Source organism: Cavia porcellus, unplaced genomic scaffold, assembly GCF_034190915.1.
Source record: "Cavia porcellus strain 051 isolate PalLab524CR breed Dunkin Hartley unplaced genomic scaffold, mCavPor4.1 scaffold_6, whole genome shotgun sequence".
Lineage (NCBI taxonomy): Eukaryota > Metazoa > Chordata > Mammalia > Rodentia > Caviidae > Cavia > Cavia porcellus.
The window spans coordinates 33,678,079-33,698,126 of NW_026947489.1; the positions used below are offsets into that span (position 1 = coordinate 33,678,079).

The following is a 20,048-nucleotide window of genomic DNA, read 5'->3' on the forward strand; positions in this document are numbered from 1 at the left end:
CTTCTCTATGCACCAAATTTTTCATGGTAAAGTCATATTCAGCAGACAGTATATTCAGCAATTTATTGGGCCATTGTAATACAGCACAGAATACAATTGTCCAAAAAGCTACCACATGAATAAAATATTTCTCATGATAATGTACCAAATCAAGACTCCCTACATACCTCTAACAGATGAAATAAAACTAACAAACCCAGTCATTGAACACTTCAGAGAGCTGGATGGCAAAAAACAGTCCCTAGAAATTTAATCTATAAAATAATTACTGTATTACATGTCACTATGTTACTATACAATATAATCAATGTGATTTTTACTTCCACGGTCTTTGGCTTTAGGCAACATTGTCGTCAGTGTGTCATTCAAATCTCAAGTATTATTTTCAAAGAATATAAAAATGTCCAAGATTTTTTAATGCTTTTATTCAAATCTGGCCTAAGAAGTTTCAGTGAGGTAGATAGCACCCTGAAAGCCGTTCTGCGACCTAGAATCCTAAGGCAGATACGCTCTCTGACAAACAAAGCAGAAAAGAAAGGAGAGAAATGACTGTCTTGCCCAATTAATTATCACTGCAATTATGTGATCAGCAGCACTGCAGAAATAAGATAAAGAAATTCTTAGTCAACATTCTAGAATATATTGTAATTAAAATCCAAAGCCTTAAGGAATAATAAATCCATTCTAAAAAGAAAGTGTATGCAACTTCTTTGTCTTTACTATCAATCTTCCCATGTTCAGTATTAATAGGTTGAATGATTTGAGAATCACTTAAAAACTCATTCTTCAAATGTGATAAACACCTATATGAAACACTAAAATCAGTGTTCATCTTATGTGATAATCTAGGTCATCCTGTAAAATCATCCTATAAAATCTACCATGAGCTGGGTCATGTCCTGAAGTCTTTAATCTGAACTCACGGATTTACTGCATTCAAGTTAGTTTCTTACAAGCAAAACCCTGATTCCATAACTGGTATGTGCCTAATATTACTAATTACTATGCTTGCTTATTTCCCTATCAAGTTGAGACAAGAAAATGAGAAAAAAAAAAAAAACAAAAACAACAACAAAAAAATAAATAAGCAACTTGCTGAATTTGAGTTGCTGAATTTGGGAAAAACAACCAGATAAGAAAATACTTTAAATTTCTCAAGTTTTAACAATCCCTCTTATTACTAGATAGAGATCGTGTAACATTACTATTTTCTATTATAAGGAACAAATTAAACTTAAACCAGTTGCCATCAAAAAATATTTTATCTTGGTTGCTAGCACCAAAGGACTTCACCATAATTTACTAAAAAGTGTCCTAATACACCGGGGATAAAAGAAAAACACTTTCAAAACCTCGGAAATAAAGGTCTGAATCAGGCAAAATTTCTGAGGTTCCAATATTCTGAGTCTGATTATTATAATCATAAATATAAGGATCACTGATACACAAGAGCAGCAGCAATCTTACAGTATCAGGAACTATGTTAACCATTGTATACGTACGGTCTTTTTTCAAATTCATTAACAATTTCACTTGATAAAAAGGACACTGCGGCAACACGAGGTGAAAAAAATCTACCCAAGGTTATGGAGCCAGCAAGCCATGAACCCAGAATTCATATACCTCTTTATATATTTATACACCTATTTCCAGAAACCAAATTTTTACACTAATATATAAAACTGCTTTTAAAAATAAAAATATGTGTATAACCTCCTAGAGTTCACAATAATAGGACTTTTGCTTCATACAATGTGTAAAATAATTAACCATAAGAAAGGAAAGCTGAATAAGTCAATCAAGCTGTAGCACAGGCAATACGGCATCTCTGCCAACCTCAGCGCCACCTGGCTGGCTCACTCTCATGGACCTGCCCCGTAACAGAATTCCATTTGGCATCTGAAAATATACATAGTCTTAACCAGTATTGTGAATATCGGCCACTTCTTTTTTAGTTGTTTGCTGTTATATTCTTTAATTACTGATACTTGAGATACAGAAAAGAAACATATGCTAGTATGCAATAACTGTCTTCAGAAAATTATACTAAATTAAATTGTAATCAATTATTTCTCATTTTTCATTATAATTTCAGAGATGTTTACTTTTTATGTTGGAATAACTAGTAAATGAGGATGTAACCTAGGCTTGAAGTTTCTCTAGAAATTATTTCTAACATGATAAATCTTCAGATATAGCATTTTCCAAATTCCTACAGAAAACCATCACTAATGTTCCTATACTTAACTAATTAACTTATTTTGAAGGGATTAAATTTTCCAAATGAGACACATATGTAAGACTTTTTCTTATTAAAACATACAACATTTTTTTAGTTCACTCAAAAGTCCACTATGAAATATATCACCCTACCTACAATATAGTAGGTACTGACAGACGCAAGACTGCACTTCCAGCTCCCACACAAACTTGCAGAAAAACAAGAAGAAAGTTGAACACTCACAAAAATATTATACTAGATGAGATACAGATGGAATTACTTTGCATCTTTTTCAGGGAAAAAAGGGCTATAAATATCAGAACAACTGGGTTAAGAAACTAAACATGCCATGAGGTCTCAAGGTACAGCACACAAATTTCAAACTGCTAAAAGTATGGGGCGTTTTAGGTTTAACTGCTTTTGGATGGGGAAAAAAGGGTGAGCCCAGCTTTTCTGCCAATTTCTGTGGTGTAAACACCCTCACTGTGGAAGAGTTTAAGCCATCCAGGTGAGGCTGCAGTTTGCAGAGACTGAATGAGATGCTCTACAATCAGTTCTCACAAGCCGGAGAGAGACAGCTCCAGCACCCACTGGCTGGAGGCCAAACTCAGCCCACAGACTTGTTCTGTTTGGCCAAGAAAATGTTGGCCCACACAGTGTTTTAAAAATTCAAACAAATTGACAACATTTAAAATTCAAGATATTTTATTTTACTCTTAAAAAAAAAAAAAAAAAACAGATCTTGAGTTGCTTTCTAACAAGAAGACCTGGCAAGACTGGGTCTGCATTTCTGCCTGGCAGTGGACAACTGGCATCAATCAGTAGCTGTCCTACTGATGCACACAACTGTGCCTGCACTGTGCCATGATAGCTGCCCAACCCCTAGGGGTATAAGAGTCCAGGTCTCTAGCCAAAGAGCACACGGAGTTTTGCCTCCAGATGTAGAACTCAGGTCAGATTCAGGATTAGCACTCCACCCCGGGTTTCTGCAGTTATGTTAACAGAGTTGACTAGGTCATCTCTATTGTATGGTATCTTGACACAGTACTATTTTGTTGTATTATAGGTCATTAAATTTGAAATAGGAGATGCGTGCACTCCTTTCTGGAAAAGCCTTTGTAATCTTCCTGTGGAGAGTACCAAATGTGCCCGCCAAAGCACAAATAAAGATTCAGATCATTGCAAATTTGAGATTATAAATTTACAAGATTAAACATATTAGTTGGCCTCAAAAAATATAAATATAGACAATTTAACTTTATCGGTTAGGAAGTGATGTTCATAAGCTTTACAGATACGTTATTACATGCACGCTGCAAGAGTATGTAAGATTTTTAATGTTATACAATGAAGAGTTGGTCACATATCCTCAGTCCATTTACCATCTTAGCTAAATGGGGCTTGAAGTGCAAGTTAATTTCAAATTTTATTAGCTTTCCCTACCAAATATTATCAGCAAAAACAAATACCAGTGTAATATACCTTAAGCAAAAGATGATACCAGCTTGAGAGAATTGTACACAGAAACAAAAAATTGAAAAACTTAAATTGCTGGTCTTATTTCATGTGTGTTATAGGAAGACACAATTAAATGATGCTTGGCTTCTCAGATTCCATCTACAAATGAGGCTACCCGTATGAGTCTTAGAGATATATTGTAAGTTGCAGGATCATAGGAGGCTGGGTTGTACCAGACACAAATGTCAAGCCATGAAGACTGTTTGTCCTGCATTTCTAATTCATCCCAAGCATTTCTAGATTGAACAAAGCCAACTCTGACTGCTTAAGAATGTTCACAAATATCCATTACAGTGACTCATAAACTTGCTGAGTATAAGTAGGAATCTTTCACAGTGGAAGGATGATTTGAGGAATAGTAAGCGAATTAACTGACAAGTAACCATAACCAAAGACTTGTATCCCACAGGTTAACAACTATGCGGGCATTTTCAGTGATCTGAAGTAATAACAAGGGTCTGCTACATCTCTTACTTAGAATACAAATGGCAAGACTGCACAAAATGCATTATAAAAACAGAATTGTAAATTCAGTCCACATTTGTTGAAAGTTAAATAACAAAATATTATTATCATATAATTTTATTCTTTTTTTTCTTAAGGAAATTATTCTGGTATGGGTTACTTGGAAAACTAAAGTATGGCACCTGAATACAGATTTTAAGATTAAAGCAATACTCTAACAACATAAAAATTTCCCCTCAACTAATAAAGACCATAGTTAGTACACAGATTCTTCTCAGAGTACCATTATCTGAAGTTTCCTTCAAAAATATTCCTTTATAGGAATTCATAGCTATGTCTTTCACAGTTAACACAAGTGCAAAAAAGTACAAAAATCTGATAAAAGCCAGGTATTTCTTTTACAAATAATGTTGCCACACATTAACAACAACAACAACAAAAAAAAAACCTTTTGTGAATCTTTAAAACTAAGCTACAATGAGACAACAAATAAAAATCTAAAATCTTACAAAATTTTAAAAATTGTATTTTAAAAGATTATGAAAAAATAAAAACATTATTTTCTTAGATCTGTCAACCTAGTAGTCAATGCAGAAATACCTCCTAAGTATGTTTGCTGAGTACATAGATTAACACTGTTTTTGAAGTTCAAGTAAATTAATTCTATTTTTTTAAAAAACCACCAATAGAATTTCTAGTTCAACAGAATATGTTTTCTTTCTTTATTGACAATTCTCACTCATTATTCTGAAATCCAGGCCTATCACAACCTTATGAAAACTGTAGAAAATTGACCACAAATTGAGAACTAATAAATTCAGCTGAGAGGAATAGGCCAATAGGAATACTACTTTGATTAAATAAACCAACCCCAACAGAATTAACGATACACTTCAAAGTGCCACCACAATTCTCAAAAAATAGTGAATCTAAGTTTAAAAGCTTTTTAATGCCATTTTACATTAAATGTAAAATAAAGAAATTTTAAGGTGAATTTCTGATATCTAGGCCACATTCATCCGAAAATCAAATCATACAGGTTTAAGGCCATCCAATCAACAGGTCCATGTAAACATCTTTCTTTTCTGCAGATTTAGTACTTTTTGTTTGAAAGTAAAATTATGTTTCATATGTTTCAAAACATTATTATTCAGATACTTCTTCTGTAGATGAGCTACTAAGTTCTAACAATAATCATATTTACCAATTTTTAAACCCTTTTCAAGGGCTCTTCTGTCTGCCACCGGTTTTATGCGGCTTGCTTCATTTAATCCTCACCCATGGCCTTAAAGATCCAAACAAGGAGAGGAACAGAATAAGAGTAAGATTCTAAAGCCAGATTATTCTGCTTCCTTCAGGACTTGATCCCTCTTTTTCAGACAAAGCAACTGTCATACTGACTTAAAAAAGAGAAAGGGTACAGTCAAGTTATTTCCTAGAGCAAATTATTATAGGAAGCAAGAACGCTGGAATATAAAACCCATTGGGGAAAGCCAATATTTAAAATGCATCATACATTGGGGGAAAGGAAGTACAAAAATAAAGACAACCATAGCAAATGGCAGCATCCAATTAAGTCAAGACACCTGAAATACAAAAAAAACATAAGTAACACTGTGCTTTTCCCTTAGCTGGAACTGCATCCTTGTATTTACCAACAAAGAACCGCTGCCAAAGTTCACGACTGGCAAATACATAACAAAGCCTTAACCCCAGTTTTCTGGTAGAGACAGATGAAGATCTTTAAAAAATAAGTGAATACATAAGCAAAGTATATTTTGTAAACATAAGGAACTTGTACGTACAAACCAGTTTTTAACTATTACTTTTGAGGTGTTACTAAGAACAGGAATTTAAAGCTGCTCATGTAAATGAAGAGTTCCCTATAGCATGATCAATGAAGATAACTGGAGATTGGAATAGTACAAAAAAAGCATACTTAGAAACGTAGAAGGTACATTAGAAAAACAAGCAGGATATTTAAGGACAAAAAATACAGCAGAACAGAGATTTGTTTGCTTAAAGATTTACACAATCGAGAGTTCCATTTATGACACATTAGTATAGTAACTAAATAACTAATGCACGGTAAGGAAACTTGTACCAAAGAGCTGAATTTACCAGCAAAAGAATTTCCAACAAAGGTACTTTTCCTCTAAGAATCCTACTTAACTAACAACATATGAACAAAATGTTTAACAATTCCTTAAGCTCTTTCTTTAGACTCTAAACTATTAAAAGCTAATTATAACATTATTCAGTCATTTAAAAAAAAATTCAAGCCATGTGTGCTGCCACACTCCTACAATCCCAGCACCAGGGAGCCTGAGGCAGGAAGACTGCCTCAAATTCTAAGACCAGCCAGGGCTACTTATATTGCGAGAACTATATTGAGAAACCCTGTTTTAAAACACACACACACACACACACACACACACACACACACAAGTCCAAATAGTGTCGCATGCAGTGAATTATTACATACCTGAAGCCCTAAGTAGTGGAACACTCAAAAAATACCAAATGAAAACCACGGGCTGATTGTAGGGCCAACTGTTTCACACACAACAGCAGTAGTAGCTGATACTGGCTGAACAAATATTCTAGTGAAATATTCACCATTGGGCAAATATCACTAATAGCTATTTAATGAAAGAATCACAGACATAAGCTAAAATCAGTAGGGGAAAGCAAGATGAAAAGCAAGATATTAGAATAGTATCAAAATATGCTTATAAGGTACATAATAAGTGGAAAGAAATAAAAAATGATTTTTCAACAGGAAATATGGCAGATACATATCCTTACCAAGCAAATAAGGTTAACATCACCAATGCTGTAATAAAATATAGAAATCAGCGCCATGGTTATGAAGCACTAACAAGGGCACAAGTTCTAGAGTACTACTGCCAAACATGTTTACCTTGACTCTATCATGAGAAACAAACACAAACAGAGGGGCATTCTACAAATAATCAGAGCTCTTCAAAGGTGTTGAAATTATCAAAGACCAAGAAACAGTAAGACATCATCAGACTGAAGAAGGCTCAAAACCATAACTAAATCCAACACATGATGCTAGAACAGAAAGGGGACATTACGCCGGGGATTTAGCTTAGTGGCACAAGTGCCAGCTTGGCAAATGTAAGGTCGTGAGTTCAATTCCGGGTACAAAAAAACAAAACAGGGGATGGGGGAGGGGGGACATTAGTCAAAACCTAGCAAAATTCAAAAAACAGTTCTACACTATAGTAGTTCAAGATGCTAGTGTTATGAGGAGCCAGGTGGAGAACATATAGAAATGCTTTAAAATATTTCCAGCACTTCTTTGCAAGTTTAAAACTATACTCATACATGTAGTGTTTGGGTAGGAGATTATAATGTAAAATATAATCTTACAAGGAATAGCTGTTTGAGCTGGGACCTTCTACCTGAATAACGTAGTCTGGGAAATAAACTAGAAAGTGAAAATCAATAAATATGTCTTCAATAGCTACTTAAATGTGTGTGTCTTATGTTCTAGGGCCCATCACTATTAAAGTGAAGAACAGAGAAGAACTGAGTGGGGGTAAATTTCTGAGTTGTATAGTAGTAGAGATCATAAAGTCATTACAAGTGAAGGATTCGGAGACCAGAATAGTTAAAAAGACTGCCCAAGTTTAACGTAATGACTTAGAAAGACATAGTTTTTTAAAACACCAGTGAAACGAAAAAAGCCACAGAAAAGTAAAGCTATTTCAGAAGCCACAGGATAAAAAGAATATTAAGCTAGAGAGAAAAAAAGAAACTATATACCTCTCAGCATATAATAAAATAAACCAGTCAAAATCATTAAAAATAGCAAGAATGTTCTAAAACTTCAGAAGATAATTTAGAAAAAAATGTACTGTTAGGATTAAACAGGACTTTCTTCTTTGATTTGGGGGGGGGGGTTGGTTTTTGTTGTTTTGTTTTTTTTTTTTTTCTTTTTGAGACAAGGTTTCATTTGATAATTCAACCTGTCCTTGAATTTACAAGGATCCTCCTGCATCAGCTTCCCTAGAGCTAGAATTACAGGGTGCTACCACGACTGGCAGAGGAACACTTCCTAAACATAAAGGGGAAAAAAAAACCCACTTTTTTCCAAGCATAAATTTAAGATATGTTAAAAACAATAATTTTTAAAAGCAACAACTGGGAAAATATCTGTAAAAATATGACACATAATGGATACACATCCTTAACACAAACAGATCAAGTAACAGTAAACATTCTGGTAGAAATTAAGCAGAGGACAGGTATTCAGCGTATCCAAGAAGAAAATTAAATGTTTAAAACACATTTGGAAAAATGCACAATTAGAACTTTTAATATGCTAATTAAAACATGTCATTCCTGATTCAACATATCAAAGATCAATAAAGACTCCTCTCAACGCTGGCAAAAATTGCAGAGATAAGACACTCCCATGTTCTGCTGGTAACAGGAGCAGTACCACCTTTTTGACAGTAATTTGTCAATACACATCAAAATCCTTCATAACATAAATAGTCTTTCATTTAAAGTGGTGAGTGAGGGGCCAGGGATACAGCTCGGTGGCACAGCACATGCCTAGCAAGCGCAAGGTCCTGAGTTTAATCCCCAGTATCAAGGAAGAAAGAAAGAAGAAAGACAGAGAGAGAGAGAGAAACAGAAAGTAGTTCAAGTGGTAGACGTTCAAGTGTGCTCAGTGGGCTGGTGGAGTCCCTGGGACCCTCTCAGGTGCCTACAAGACTGAACTATGTTTTATAAAAAGAGCAACATTTCATTACCATTCCTCTTGTGCTGTCATTGGACATACATGTTGTACAAATGTACAATAAGTATATCATAACTATGTTTATGATTATTGTATTCTTCACCATCACACACTCCCAGGAAAAAAAGAAAAAATAAAGACTTTTTGCTTAAAAATACTAATTAAAATAAGCAAATACAAAAGACCATTTACTGCACACCGAAGTGTGATAGCTTTCTCAGGAGAAAGCACTTACTCGAGTTCTTGAGAACTAAACTAGCCACTTTTTTCACGGAACTCAATTCCTATCTGAATGAAGAATGAACAAAGTATGATTATTCAGATTTGGAGAACTGGCAGACATTTTCTCAAAAATAAATGATGCAAGCCTGTCACTTCAAGGAAAACAACTGGTAGCATTTGTTGCCAACAGAAAATTTGAGCTTTCAAGGGAAAATTCAAATACCAGAAAGCTCTATCCATCACCATAAGTTTGAAAATTCAAATCATACAGACTTCTGACAAGATCAGTGTTGCTATTAACAAATGTGATTTTTTTATATTGTATAATATAAGGTGACATTTGGAAGATTTGTATAGTTCATAACCAGTTTATAAATGAGTAATGCACAATAATAAAAGTCATATACAATCTGCAGCACAAGCCTATGAACTCGGCACTCTGGGAGGTTGAACCAGGAGGATCACAAACTCAAACCCAACCTGGACATATCAGTGGATAAGACTCTGTGTCAAAATAAAAATAAAATAAAAAATGGGTTGGGTATGTAACTCAGTGCGAAGGCCCTGGATAACAAAGCAGGAAAAAAAAACTCAAAAAACAAAAATTCACGCATGGGTTCGATCCATTTAAAGTTCAAAATAGACTAGTGAATTATAAAAATGTAAATAGTTTCTTTCAACACAGGGTCTCATACTATGTAGTTCTGCTGTCTTCACTGTAGCCCAGGATGGCCTCAAACTTGCAGAGATTCTCTTGCCTCAGCCTACCAAGCACTAGGATTATAGGAGTGTACCACTACAGCCAGTTAAAAAAGTTTCTTGATAAAAGTCTGGATTTCACCTTGCATCAATAACCTTTAAGAAAATATCATTTGCTGGTTTGTGTAATAAATATGTTCACACCTATATCAAACACATACTAAATTATCTTTTTCTTGATATTCCATAATCCAGTATTGGTGAACCTATGGTATGTGTGCCATTGTGGGGTGTTTGTATCACTAAAAGCTTTAAAAGGTTCACAATCAAAAAGAAGACACCAGGCTAGGGATGTAGCTCAGTGCAGAAAGTCCTGAGCTCAATCCGGAGGTAAGGATGGCAGCACCCAACAAGTTGAGTTGAGAAATAGCTATGTTTTCTTTTATTAAGTAGAGGCACTAAAGAGATTCACAAAAGTTTGGACAATATCATTTGCTTACTTTTTTAAAATTATAGTTATTCATAAAATGTGGTAGGAAATACTGTGCTTACTAGTTTTGGAAATAAAGTAACAAGTAAACATTTAAAAATATTTTAGTTCATATTTTGAAAAATATCTACAGATAAACCACATAAATGAAAGTGCTTTTGAGGTTTCAGGTTTTTTTTGGTATTCTGTTTTTAAGAGTTTAAGGGGAACTGGAGCCTGCTAGAGACCAACTAAGCTAAGAACTTATGATTCAGTCATTCCCAATTTCTGGGAGTCTACAGGGAAAAAAAAAAATAAGCAGACCTGACTTTACACATATGCTAAAATCAATTATATAAAATACTATATAAACAAAACCTTGGAAAGCAACAATAAGGAACTGTTTAGTGTATCCAGAGGTGATATTACCAGTTATTTGAAACAAGAATTTTAAAGATGGGAAGGCTCATGATATACAGAGGAGGGGGAATAAAATCTATAGACAAAATGAACAGGGTTAACCAGGCATGGAGGTGCACTACTGTAATCCCAGCACCTCCGAGGCTGAAGCAGGAGGATCGCTGCAAGAGCAAAGCCAGCCTGGACTACACAGTGATCTCAAGGCCAACGTGAACTACACAGGGATACCCTGTCTCAAAAAGATACAGATTTTTTTTAAAAAACCAAATAAAACAAAATTGAATGCAGATAGTTATGCACTTTTGAAAAAAGGGCACCCACCAAAAAAATAACTGATATTGTTATCATTAATACTAATTAATGATACTAATTAATACTAATCAAAGCAACCTAGTACAGCACTCTAAACCAAGACGGGGAAAACAACAACAAAACATATTCTAGCCACTATTCGGTCCTTAAACATCTTTGGGATTTTTGATGTTACGGAACCTCTCTGAACTACCAGAAATTATTTTAGAGGTCCTTACCTAACCAACCCTGACAAAATGAACTATTCCATCTCTGTTCAAGACCTTTGCCACATTCATACAGAATGAAACAATGATACCATGAAAACTGAGACACCAACTCTAAAACTGCATGATTTACAAAATTCTGACCCAACCTACTAAACAGCTTTTTTTATTTCTTCTTCTGCAGATTAGCTTGGGCTCTAAATAAAGTTTCCTGCAGGGAAAGAATTATTCCTTGAATGGTTCTGTATTTGGAAGAAGTGGAAAATACTTCAGCTATCATGAATAGGGAAAAAAAAAGGCATAAAAGAGAAAGTCTAAACATCTCTAAAGTCTAAACAGGGAGTGGTAGCAGATGCCTATAATCTTAGCACTAGAGAGGCTGAGGCAGGAGGATCATTGCAAATTTGAGGCCAGCCTGGGTTACAAAGTAAGTTTAAGGCCTGCCTGAAGTGCATAGCAACCTTGTCTCAAAAGACAATAAAAAAAGAGTAAGCCTAACTGTTTAGTGTTCCATACCAGTAAGCCCTTCTAAAGCACTGATGACTACTGAGAAGGTTAAGACCAAAGTAAGAGAAAGAGAAGAAAGATTCAAAGAGAACTAGGATGCCAAACTACAAGATAATAATACATGTACACAATGAGAACAGAACACCAAAAATGTATGTTCTATTCTAAACCAGCCCAGTAAAATCTAGTATTTTCCTTGGCTGTCCAACTTTCACCCACTTTACTGCTCAAGAGAGAGTCAGTAGGAATGAGTGACAGAAAATTAAATTCTAATTTGTCAATTTTGTTCCTTGTTGGAAGTCTCATACCATCTTAAAGACTATAAAGAGGTAAATAATACCCAAATTAAACTTGGATGATATTTGTTAAATGGTTTACAAACCAGTTCACCATTTAGTACAAACACTGAGGTAACTGAAAGACTTCCCACTTAAGTCTCAACGTGTATTTTAATGTCTAGTATCCAAACACTTTTCTTTGCTTAAAAAAGAAATTAGGGGTTCTGGATATAGCTCAGCTCAGCAGCACAAGCGTCTGCCTGGTAAGCACAAAGTCGTGAATTAAAATTCCCAGTACAAAAAGGGTGCGGACAAGGATTTAGCTCGGGCATAAGAGGCAGCCTGGCAAGCTGGAGATCTTGAGTTCAATCCTGGGTACAAAAAAAAAAAAAAAAAAAAAAAAAAAAAAAGTAATTTCTATGGTGTGGGGATGTGTCTCTGTCAAGGGCCACACATCAAGCCTCTCCATTAGGAATAACCATGACTACTGTCATGAAACTAAATGTACAAGCTTGAATTTTTTTGAGTTATAAAAAAAGCATTGCAAACATTCTGTACTTAGAACACAGCATAAATGTAAGAACTTAGTTGTCCTGAACTGCATGTAAAGTTTAGGTCTCAGCGTTCTCATCTTTAAAGTGAAGACTCTTAATTCCTCACATCCTTTCTAAGAAAAATGGATAATTCTAAAATTACTGAGAAAAAGGAATGATTGGGGAAGACAGAAAGACGAAATACTTCTACCTGGAGTGTGCAGACATCAGAGCAGAAACATTACCCTGCTCTAGTTTCTCTCCCTGGACTAGAAACCCTGAGGCACGTAACTGCAGTCTAGACTAGGCACTATCAACAGCAGTATGTGGCCAGTCTGGCCTGCGTTCCCTTTTTTATTTCCAGTGGCCAACTGCAAAGGGACCTCAATGCACTCCTTTTGAATCTACAGCTCCAGGTTTCACTCTGCGAAGCCCCTGCCACCCACCACCCACTGGTAGTATCTGTCAGTTAACCACGGGACCCCTGTGTGCACGCGTCATACAAACATGTAGTAAGTTTTCGATAAACATGGGCTGACCTGAACTTAATTATAAGGCCTCGGGAAGCCGTAAAGGACTCAACCACTGGGAGTTCTGTGTGGAAAGCAGGAGAAAGAAGAGCGTTCTTCCACCATCCTGGACCTGCTAACCCTTCAAAGGCGAGCTCCTCCACACTCGTGTGTGACACGTGGTTCCTATAGCTGACTGGGCTGCCAAGGCACAGCTGCAGCTGGAAAGGGCTACAAGGGCACCGGGAGGGGCACTTACCTGGGGAACCTCTGCTTCAGCTTCCTCAGGCTCTGCCTGGTGGGCGGTACAGATATTAGGCACTGAGCTATCTCGTCGTACTGGGCTTTGGTCAGTATCATGTTGGGCCAGGGACCGGTGGTGACAGGGACAAGGAGAAAACACCCTGGAGGTGGAACAGCCCTGGGGCCGGGAAACGAGGGGTGGGCAAAGAGAGGTACGTCTGGGTCCCTGTCTTACTTAGCCTGTCCTTATGCCCCCAGAAGCACACTGCCAGCTGTACAGGTGGGGCGGAGACACTCAGAATCCCAGGCTTCACCGGGCACCTCCGTGGTGGGGGCGGGCTGTAGACCGGATTGCCCAATCAATGTTTATTGAGCAGCCGCAGAGGGCCCAGTTGAAGGCATTTAGGCGCCATGTCAGGTAAGGGCAAACCAACCAGGAAGTAGTGGCGGGCTGCGACCAAAGTCTCCAGCGCCAGCGTCTCAGCGTCTCAGCGTCTCAGCGGGCAGTCGTCCCCTGGCTTTGCCTACCTGGGAAGGCCGGGGAGTGCTCCTGGAACTTATCTTCTCCCAGTTGTTAGGAGCCAGGAAAGCCTAACGCACACAACTAGGGACAGGGCTCACGTGGTAACGCGCCAGCCTTCAGCTTCAGCCCCCGAAAGCCTCTGCCTGAGCGCGTGATTTGAATATTTCACGCGCGCGCGTTTTCGTGCAGCTGGAAGCAGAGGCCGGCTTTGCAAAGAAACGCCCGCCTGTACTATGAGACCTAGCCGCGCGGCAGTCTCCATAGGATTGCGCTAAACAGGCTCTTTGGCTTCTGCTGGGGAGTTACACAATTTGGCAGCCATGGTGGAAATCAGTTTTATCTTTATTGGAAAACATTTAAATTTAAACTCTACCTCATCAGACAACCAACGGTAAAGAATGTCACTTTCACTACCTTCAATTAGATGCGCAAGGACTGACATCATAGTCTTTTTCACCCTAGCCCTCCGGAAAAACACAGATGCCCAATAAATGTTTGGAGGAATGAATCACTAAGCCATTCTTTTGCTTTCTACATGTGTGAATGGATTTCAGTTCTCCTAAGGCAATTTACTGGAAAACAAGCTTCTCCTTTAATCCCTGTTTTTAAAAATCCATTTGATTCTTAGAAGGCCATGTGTTGTGTTTATTTTCTTCAAATCTTAACACTTTAAGCGAAGGAAGGAGAAAAAAATGATTAGATTTTAGAGAACATGTAAAGTGTTTTAAATTTTTTCATATGGAATAAAGCCTGTGTTGGAAGTGTAGTTTAGATATGCGAGTCTTTAGATAAATTCCTTAATCCTTCAAAGCTTTGATAAGAGTGTCTATAAAATTAAATTTTAATCCATGGAGCTGCTTTTAAGATTAAGTAAAATAGTACAAATAAAGGATTACTTATAATGTCCAGCAAATAGTCTATATAAAATAAATAAACTACATGATAAAAATGGACAGGGTGTTTACTAGATACTGCGTTACAGGCTGTCCATGTAAAGACTTAATCCTCACAACTTCCTGTGATACAGGCTCTCGCCGTTATCATCCTCTACTCTCTTTTGCGCAGAGTGCATAAACTAAGGCATGAAAAGGTTAAGGAACTTTCCAAAGGTCATGAGAACAAGTAAGTGCCAGGGGTAAGTATTAAACTCCAGAAATTGGGTTCCACAGTCTGTGGGCTTGCCAACTCTCAGTAATTCTTAATTACTACATCAAATAGTCACACTCTCCTAAGCCAAAGGTTAAGGGGTTTTTGTTTTTGTAGAAAATACTCTGCATTTCTGAGACTCATTTAGTTGGGGTTTTAAAAAATGTTGTATCACTTTATTGTCTCAAAATCCAGGAGCAACAGTGGCTTCTAAATTCAGCAACCATCATTTTTGTCTGAATATTTACATCAGAATGTTTTCTTCCCATATGCTTTGCATCTCACCCTGGTTGTGTGACATTAGTACATAACTATTTATTTATGGCAGCATGGCCTGGAGTTGCCACCTGGCTAGTTTGTTGCTGACCCTGCCATGACTTTTACATGAAAGCAAGCTGACAATAAGCAGACACCACTTGATTCCCTCGTTCCTTCCCCCATTCTCAACTTCACTCTTTCCAATTCACGGCCATCAGACTTTTATAGAAAACATCAGTTCAAGGATGTTTGTGCTGGTTATTTTTATAACAACTCTGCTTTCTGGCTCTTGTCCTATATTCACCCTCAACTCTTCAGGAGAATGCCAGGTTCATTTTTCTGTTTTTATTTTTAACATGTTACCCATTTACAATTTTGACTCAAATCCAGTAGATTGTTTAGCATTAGTGCTGGGAGAAAAGGATAGTTACCTTGCAGTTTTCATTAGCGGTAACAATGGTGCTGTTTACTAAGCACAAAATAGAAGCAGAACAAAAATGTTTTGTTATTTAATTGACTTATTTTTTCTTATAATGTGAAATAGTTGCAAATAGTAGATTTCTCTGAGGCATTCTTTCTCCCTCCTTTACTCTCCTCTATGCTGCTGCCATCTTTCATCACACCCTAAGCTGCTCATCTGCTGTTTCTTCTAGAGATTTCCAAATCTACTAGCCAACAATACTATCTCCCTGCTAAGTGAAGAAAGGTTGCAAAATACAAACACCAAACTAAAAACTGAAACAACAGGCTACCTGTTTAAAACAAAATGTGTAATCTTGAGCTACTGACTGCCTCTGTCTTCCTAAATATCCTTCAGCCACAAAATGTTAAAAAAAAATCTGAAAATCTGAGAAAGATATAGGGCATTATACTGAGAATGCCAAAGTGGGGACCAGTACAGCTTGCTGGGAGAAACTAGCTGTGACAGAGTGACCAAACTCCTTTCTGCCAATTCCTGGACCACATAAATGTTGAACAATTTTAAAGGAAGATGGAATTGAGCAGGAAAGTATCAGGTCATTCGAAGAAGGCCAATCATGCAAGGGACTAAAAATAAGAATGAGCCAAGTCACATGCCTTGGAAACTTACACTAAAGCAAAAGTTCTAGGCAGAGTGAAAAGAGCTGAGGAATGTCTGACCTTGGAAAGAGTCACATTTGCAAACAATCTGCCAAATCCAATGCCTGTTTTAAAACATAGATACTAAAGGATTATTTTTATTCTATTGTAAAGTCTGATTCTATTCAAGGAGTCTCAGCTAAAGTTATTTTAAAGAAATTACTGAGGTGTACAAACTACGTGAAGAAAAAGGGAGTTAATAGTATTTGGGTGCGTTTTATAGACAAACACTATTTCGTGGATTTTATCACATTTAATTTTCATAATTACCTTAGGTAGTTGATCTTGTTGCCCTGATTTATAGATTAGAAAACTGAGGGGGCTGGGGATTTAGCTCAGCGGCATAAGCGCCTGCCTTGCAAGCAGGCAGTCGTGAGTTCGATCCCTGGTACAATAAAAACGAAAAAGACCAAAAAAAAAAAGAAAGAAAACTGAGGCTCGGATACAGGAAGGAAGGGTCTACCTACTAAATGCAAAATCATAATTTAAATCCATGTTAGTCCAATTATAAAGCTTCATGTTCCCTATTGTACTATGCTGTAATTAAAAATGAATTGGAAACTCTTTGATTGAATTATGCACAATTAAGCATTTATTGTTGGGAATGGTCACCCACCTTCTTTGGCCAGCAAAATGCCCATTGAAAGGGTAGTGATCTCTGCTTTTGATGTTTAACCAAAACACACTATTAAAAAATTATTTCATCACTTTGACTAGAAGAATTTGCATGTTCCTCTATTTGTACTGTAAGATAACACTTTAAATGATAGCTCTTTTCAAAGCAGTTTCAGTCTATACTTACCACGCTTGTGTGACAGGTCATTTTACCCTGTTACCCAAAATAATAAAAGCCTCTAGTAATAATAAAGACCAGAATACTTTGGTTGTTAAGGTCTGGAGAAATTTAATGACTTTAGGCAAAGGAAACACACTGAAAGAGGTCCACACTGTGATGCTAAAGTAATTGCACTGAAAGGTCAAGGAAGACCAAAAGTCAAATGTAGGTCCCTTGTCACAAGTCAATGGTAAATGAACCCTTGGTGTGAGACCAGGTGGCCTGATTCCAGAGAAAGGGTGCATGTTGATGGACTACTCACCGAGGGGCCATCACAGACAGAAACTGTGTCCCCTGTGCATGTAATGCAGAATGGCATCTCAAGTCTTTTTTATTTAATAAATACGACAAACTAATGTTGAGCAGGCCACTTCTCGAAGGCAGGGAGCATGCTGTGTGCTTTACATTCCTTAATCTTCCCTTAATTCTTATATCTAGCTCTATAAATTAAAGGTTGTTATTGTCTGTGTTCCAGGTGAGAAAATTAACACAACATGAAAGTGGCTTCTATTTACTTCATCAATTATTGTGCAACATTCTAGGGAATAGGATTTCCCAAATCTGTACTCTCTTTCCACTTTTCCTTCAATTTGTCATGAAGAAATTAGCAAAGTAAGGTAGAAAATAAATTAGTCAAAAGTGAAATTTAAAAAACAACAGCTAGGCATGATGAACATGCCTATAATTCCAACACTGAGAGGCAGGAAGATCATAAATCTGAGTAGCTCACACACACACACACACACACACACACACACACACACACACAACAAATACATAAAATAAAAGCCAGCAATTTCTTACTTTGAGATTCAATTGAATACAATTATTCCATCAGACTAAAATGAGCTGTCCTAACTGCTTATTTTCAATTTCTATGCTATGTGAAGACTTGTATCAGAGCCAAGGGTGATTACACATATCTGTAATCACAGCTACTCAGCAGAGGTAGGAGAGTCACAAAGTTAAAGCAAGCCTAGCAATGTAGGGAGACTGCCTCAGACTAAAAGTTTTTTAAAAGGTGGAGATACATAGGGGAACTGTGGGTACACCTCAGACATAGAGCACTTGCTTATGCACAAGGTTACTGAATTTATGTTCAACGGAAAGAAAAAGAAAGAGAAGAAAAGGAAAGGGAGAGAGGGGAAGGGAAGATGAGGGAGAAGAGGAGGAGGAGAAAAACAATAAGCAACAAAATGTTTGATGACCAGTGCTGGTTTGCTGATTAAAAGGCAAAATTATAAGGCTAAATGGAAAAGGAGAGGGCTATTTCCAAAGGCTAGAGTCCCACACTTATTATGTACCCTCAGCTAGGAAAGTTGTACAACCTGTTTTTTTAGACTTCTGTGTATCAACCTTCATTACTGTTATCGTTTCTCTACTGATTTAATTATTTTTGAATGATATTTAGTTATTAAGATCAACAGCGTGAATTTTTACAGGTTATTTAATTTGGACTGTTTAAAGTTAACAAGATGTGGGAATTTTTTCAGCTTAAAACCCAATTTCTTTTAAGATTATAAAGCTATAAGTCAGAGCTCATATACCTCTTCTGTTCTGAATCACCCTAACAACACTATTGCCATATGATAAAAGTTTTTAATGGCATTCATGGGGTTACTGTCACCACCCTTGAGAAACCTAAGGAACAAATGTAACATTTTTTTTTTTTACCAGAAACAATCTCCTTTAGGTGTTTGTGTGTTATATCAGGGAGAGATACGTGAGCATGCTTGCTGAAGAAAGACTGAAACCTCTTAGATTTTCTCCTCGGGCTCATCAGGGACTTTCAGATTATTTGCAGGCAATTTGTATCCCCCTTTCCTGCAGGACTAAACCTCAGATGTAATTTCTACAGTTGTCAATCACTCTTCCAGTCCCAAAGAACATTCTGCAAGAATACATCAATTCTGGGGGGTTTCTCACATTTATAAATTCAGGAATTAAAAGGAGCAGTGCTGGTGGAGGAGAAGGTTTTTATTGGAGGTAGGGGAGGAGGACTGAGGGCCATGGAATCCGGTCTGTCCTTAATAAGCACTTCTTTCAATGTTAGCGAGAGTTTGAAGCAGATGTCAGATGAAGATTAGCTCTAAGACTCTTCATTTAAAAAATTACCCTCTTTTGCCTTCCCACTAGGTTAGACTTTTAAAGGAGCAAGTAAGATGCCAGTCAAGATTTATAACACTTTTCCTGTCTGTGATTGATGGAGAGTTAAGGGAAGGATTTCCTTCTGAAATAACTATACAGTTATTATAATATTAATAATAGGCAACATTCTTTTGAGAAAATTCCAGCATGTAATTGTCTACCATCAAAGAATTTGTAATTTGTATTACCATCAAAGAATTGATAACTGGCATTATCATGCCCACTTGGTGTACGGGGAAGCTAAGATACAAAATGACTTGAAACTTCAGTGAATTTCTTTCAATATTATACTAAATTGTGAAACCATACAAACATAGCACTTGAAAACTTTTCTTGAGATCATAGAAGAAATATGTTTCTTGGAGCCAACAAGAAATGAAGGAAAGAACAGAAATGTAAATCATCCATAATTCCACCATTTGAAAGACACCATTATAAACCCTTTGATGTTATTTCTTCCAGTCATTATTTACAATTTTTTCTTTGCATAGATAAAATCAAACTGTATTTAGACTTTAATTCCAGCACTGCTTAATTTATATTACACATTGAGCAAGATACCCTTGTCAATCCATAGTAGTTTTGATCCTAGTTTCAAAGGAAGACAGTAGAGTAGTAAGTAGGTTTTTGATATTAAGAG

The 20,048-nt window shown here is 36.7% G+C and overlaps 1 protein-coding gene across 6 annotated transcripts in view; it reads right to left on the reverse strand.

Moving 5' to 3' along the window:
- Cdin1 (CDAN1 interacting nuclease 1) overlaps positions 1-13,724 on the reverse strand; it is a 256,459-nt gene extending 242,735 nt beyond the window's left edge. For 2 of the 6 annotated variants that reach the window (XM_063250309.1, XM_023567481.2), the window contains exon 1: positions 13,396-13,722. In XM_063250309.1, the coding sequence (XP_063106379.1) occupies positions 13,396-13,496 (101 nt within the window). In that variant the 5' untranslated portion in view covers positions 13,497-13,722. Of the gene's footprint in view, positions 1-13,395 lie in introns of all 6 variants that reach the window. The other 4 variants (XM_063250310.1, XM_063250307.1, XM_063250308.1 and 1 more) reach the window with 3 other exon arrangements.
- Between the last annotated feature and the right edge of the window lie 6,324 nt (positions 13,725-20,048).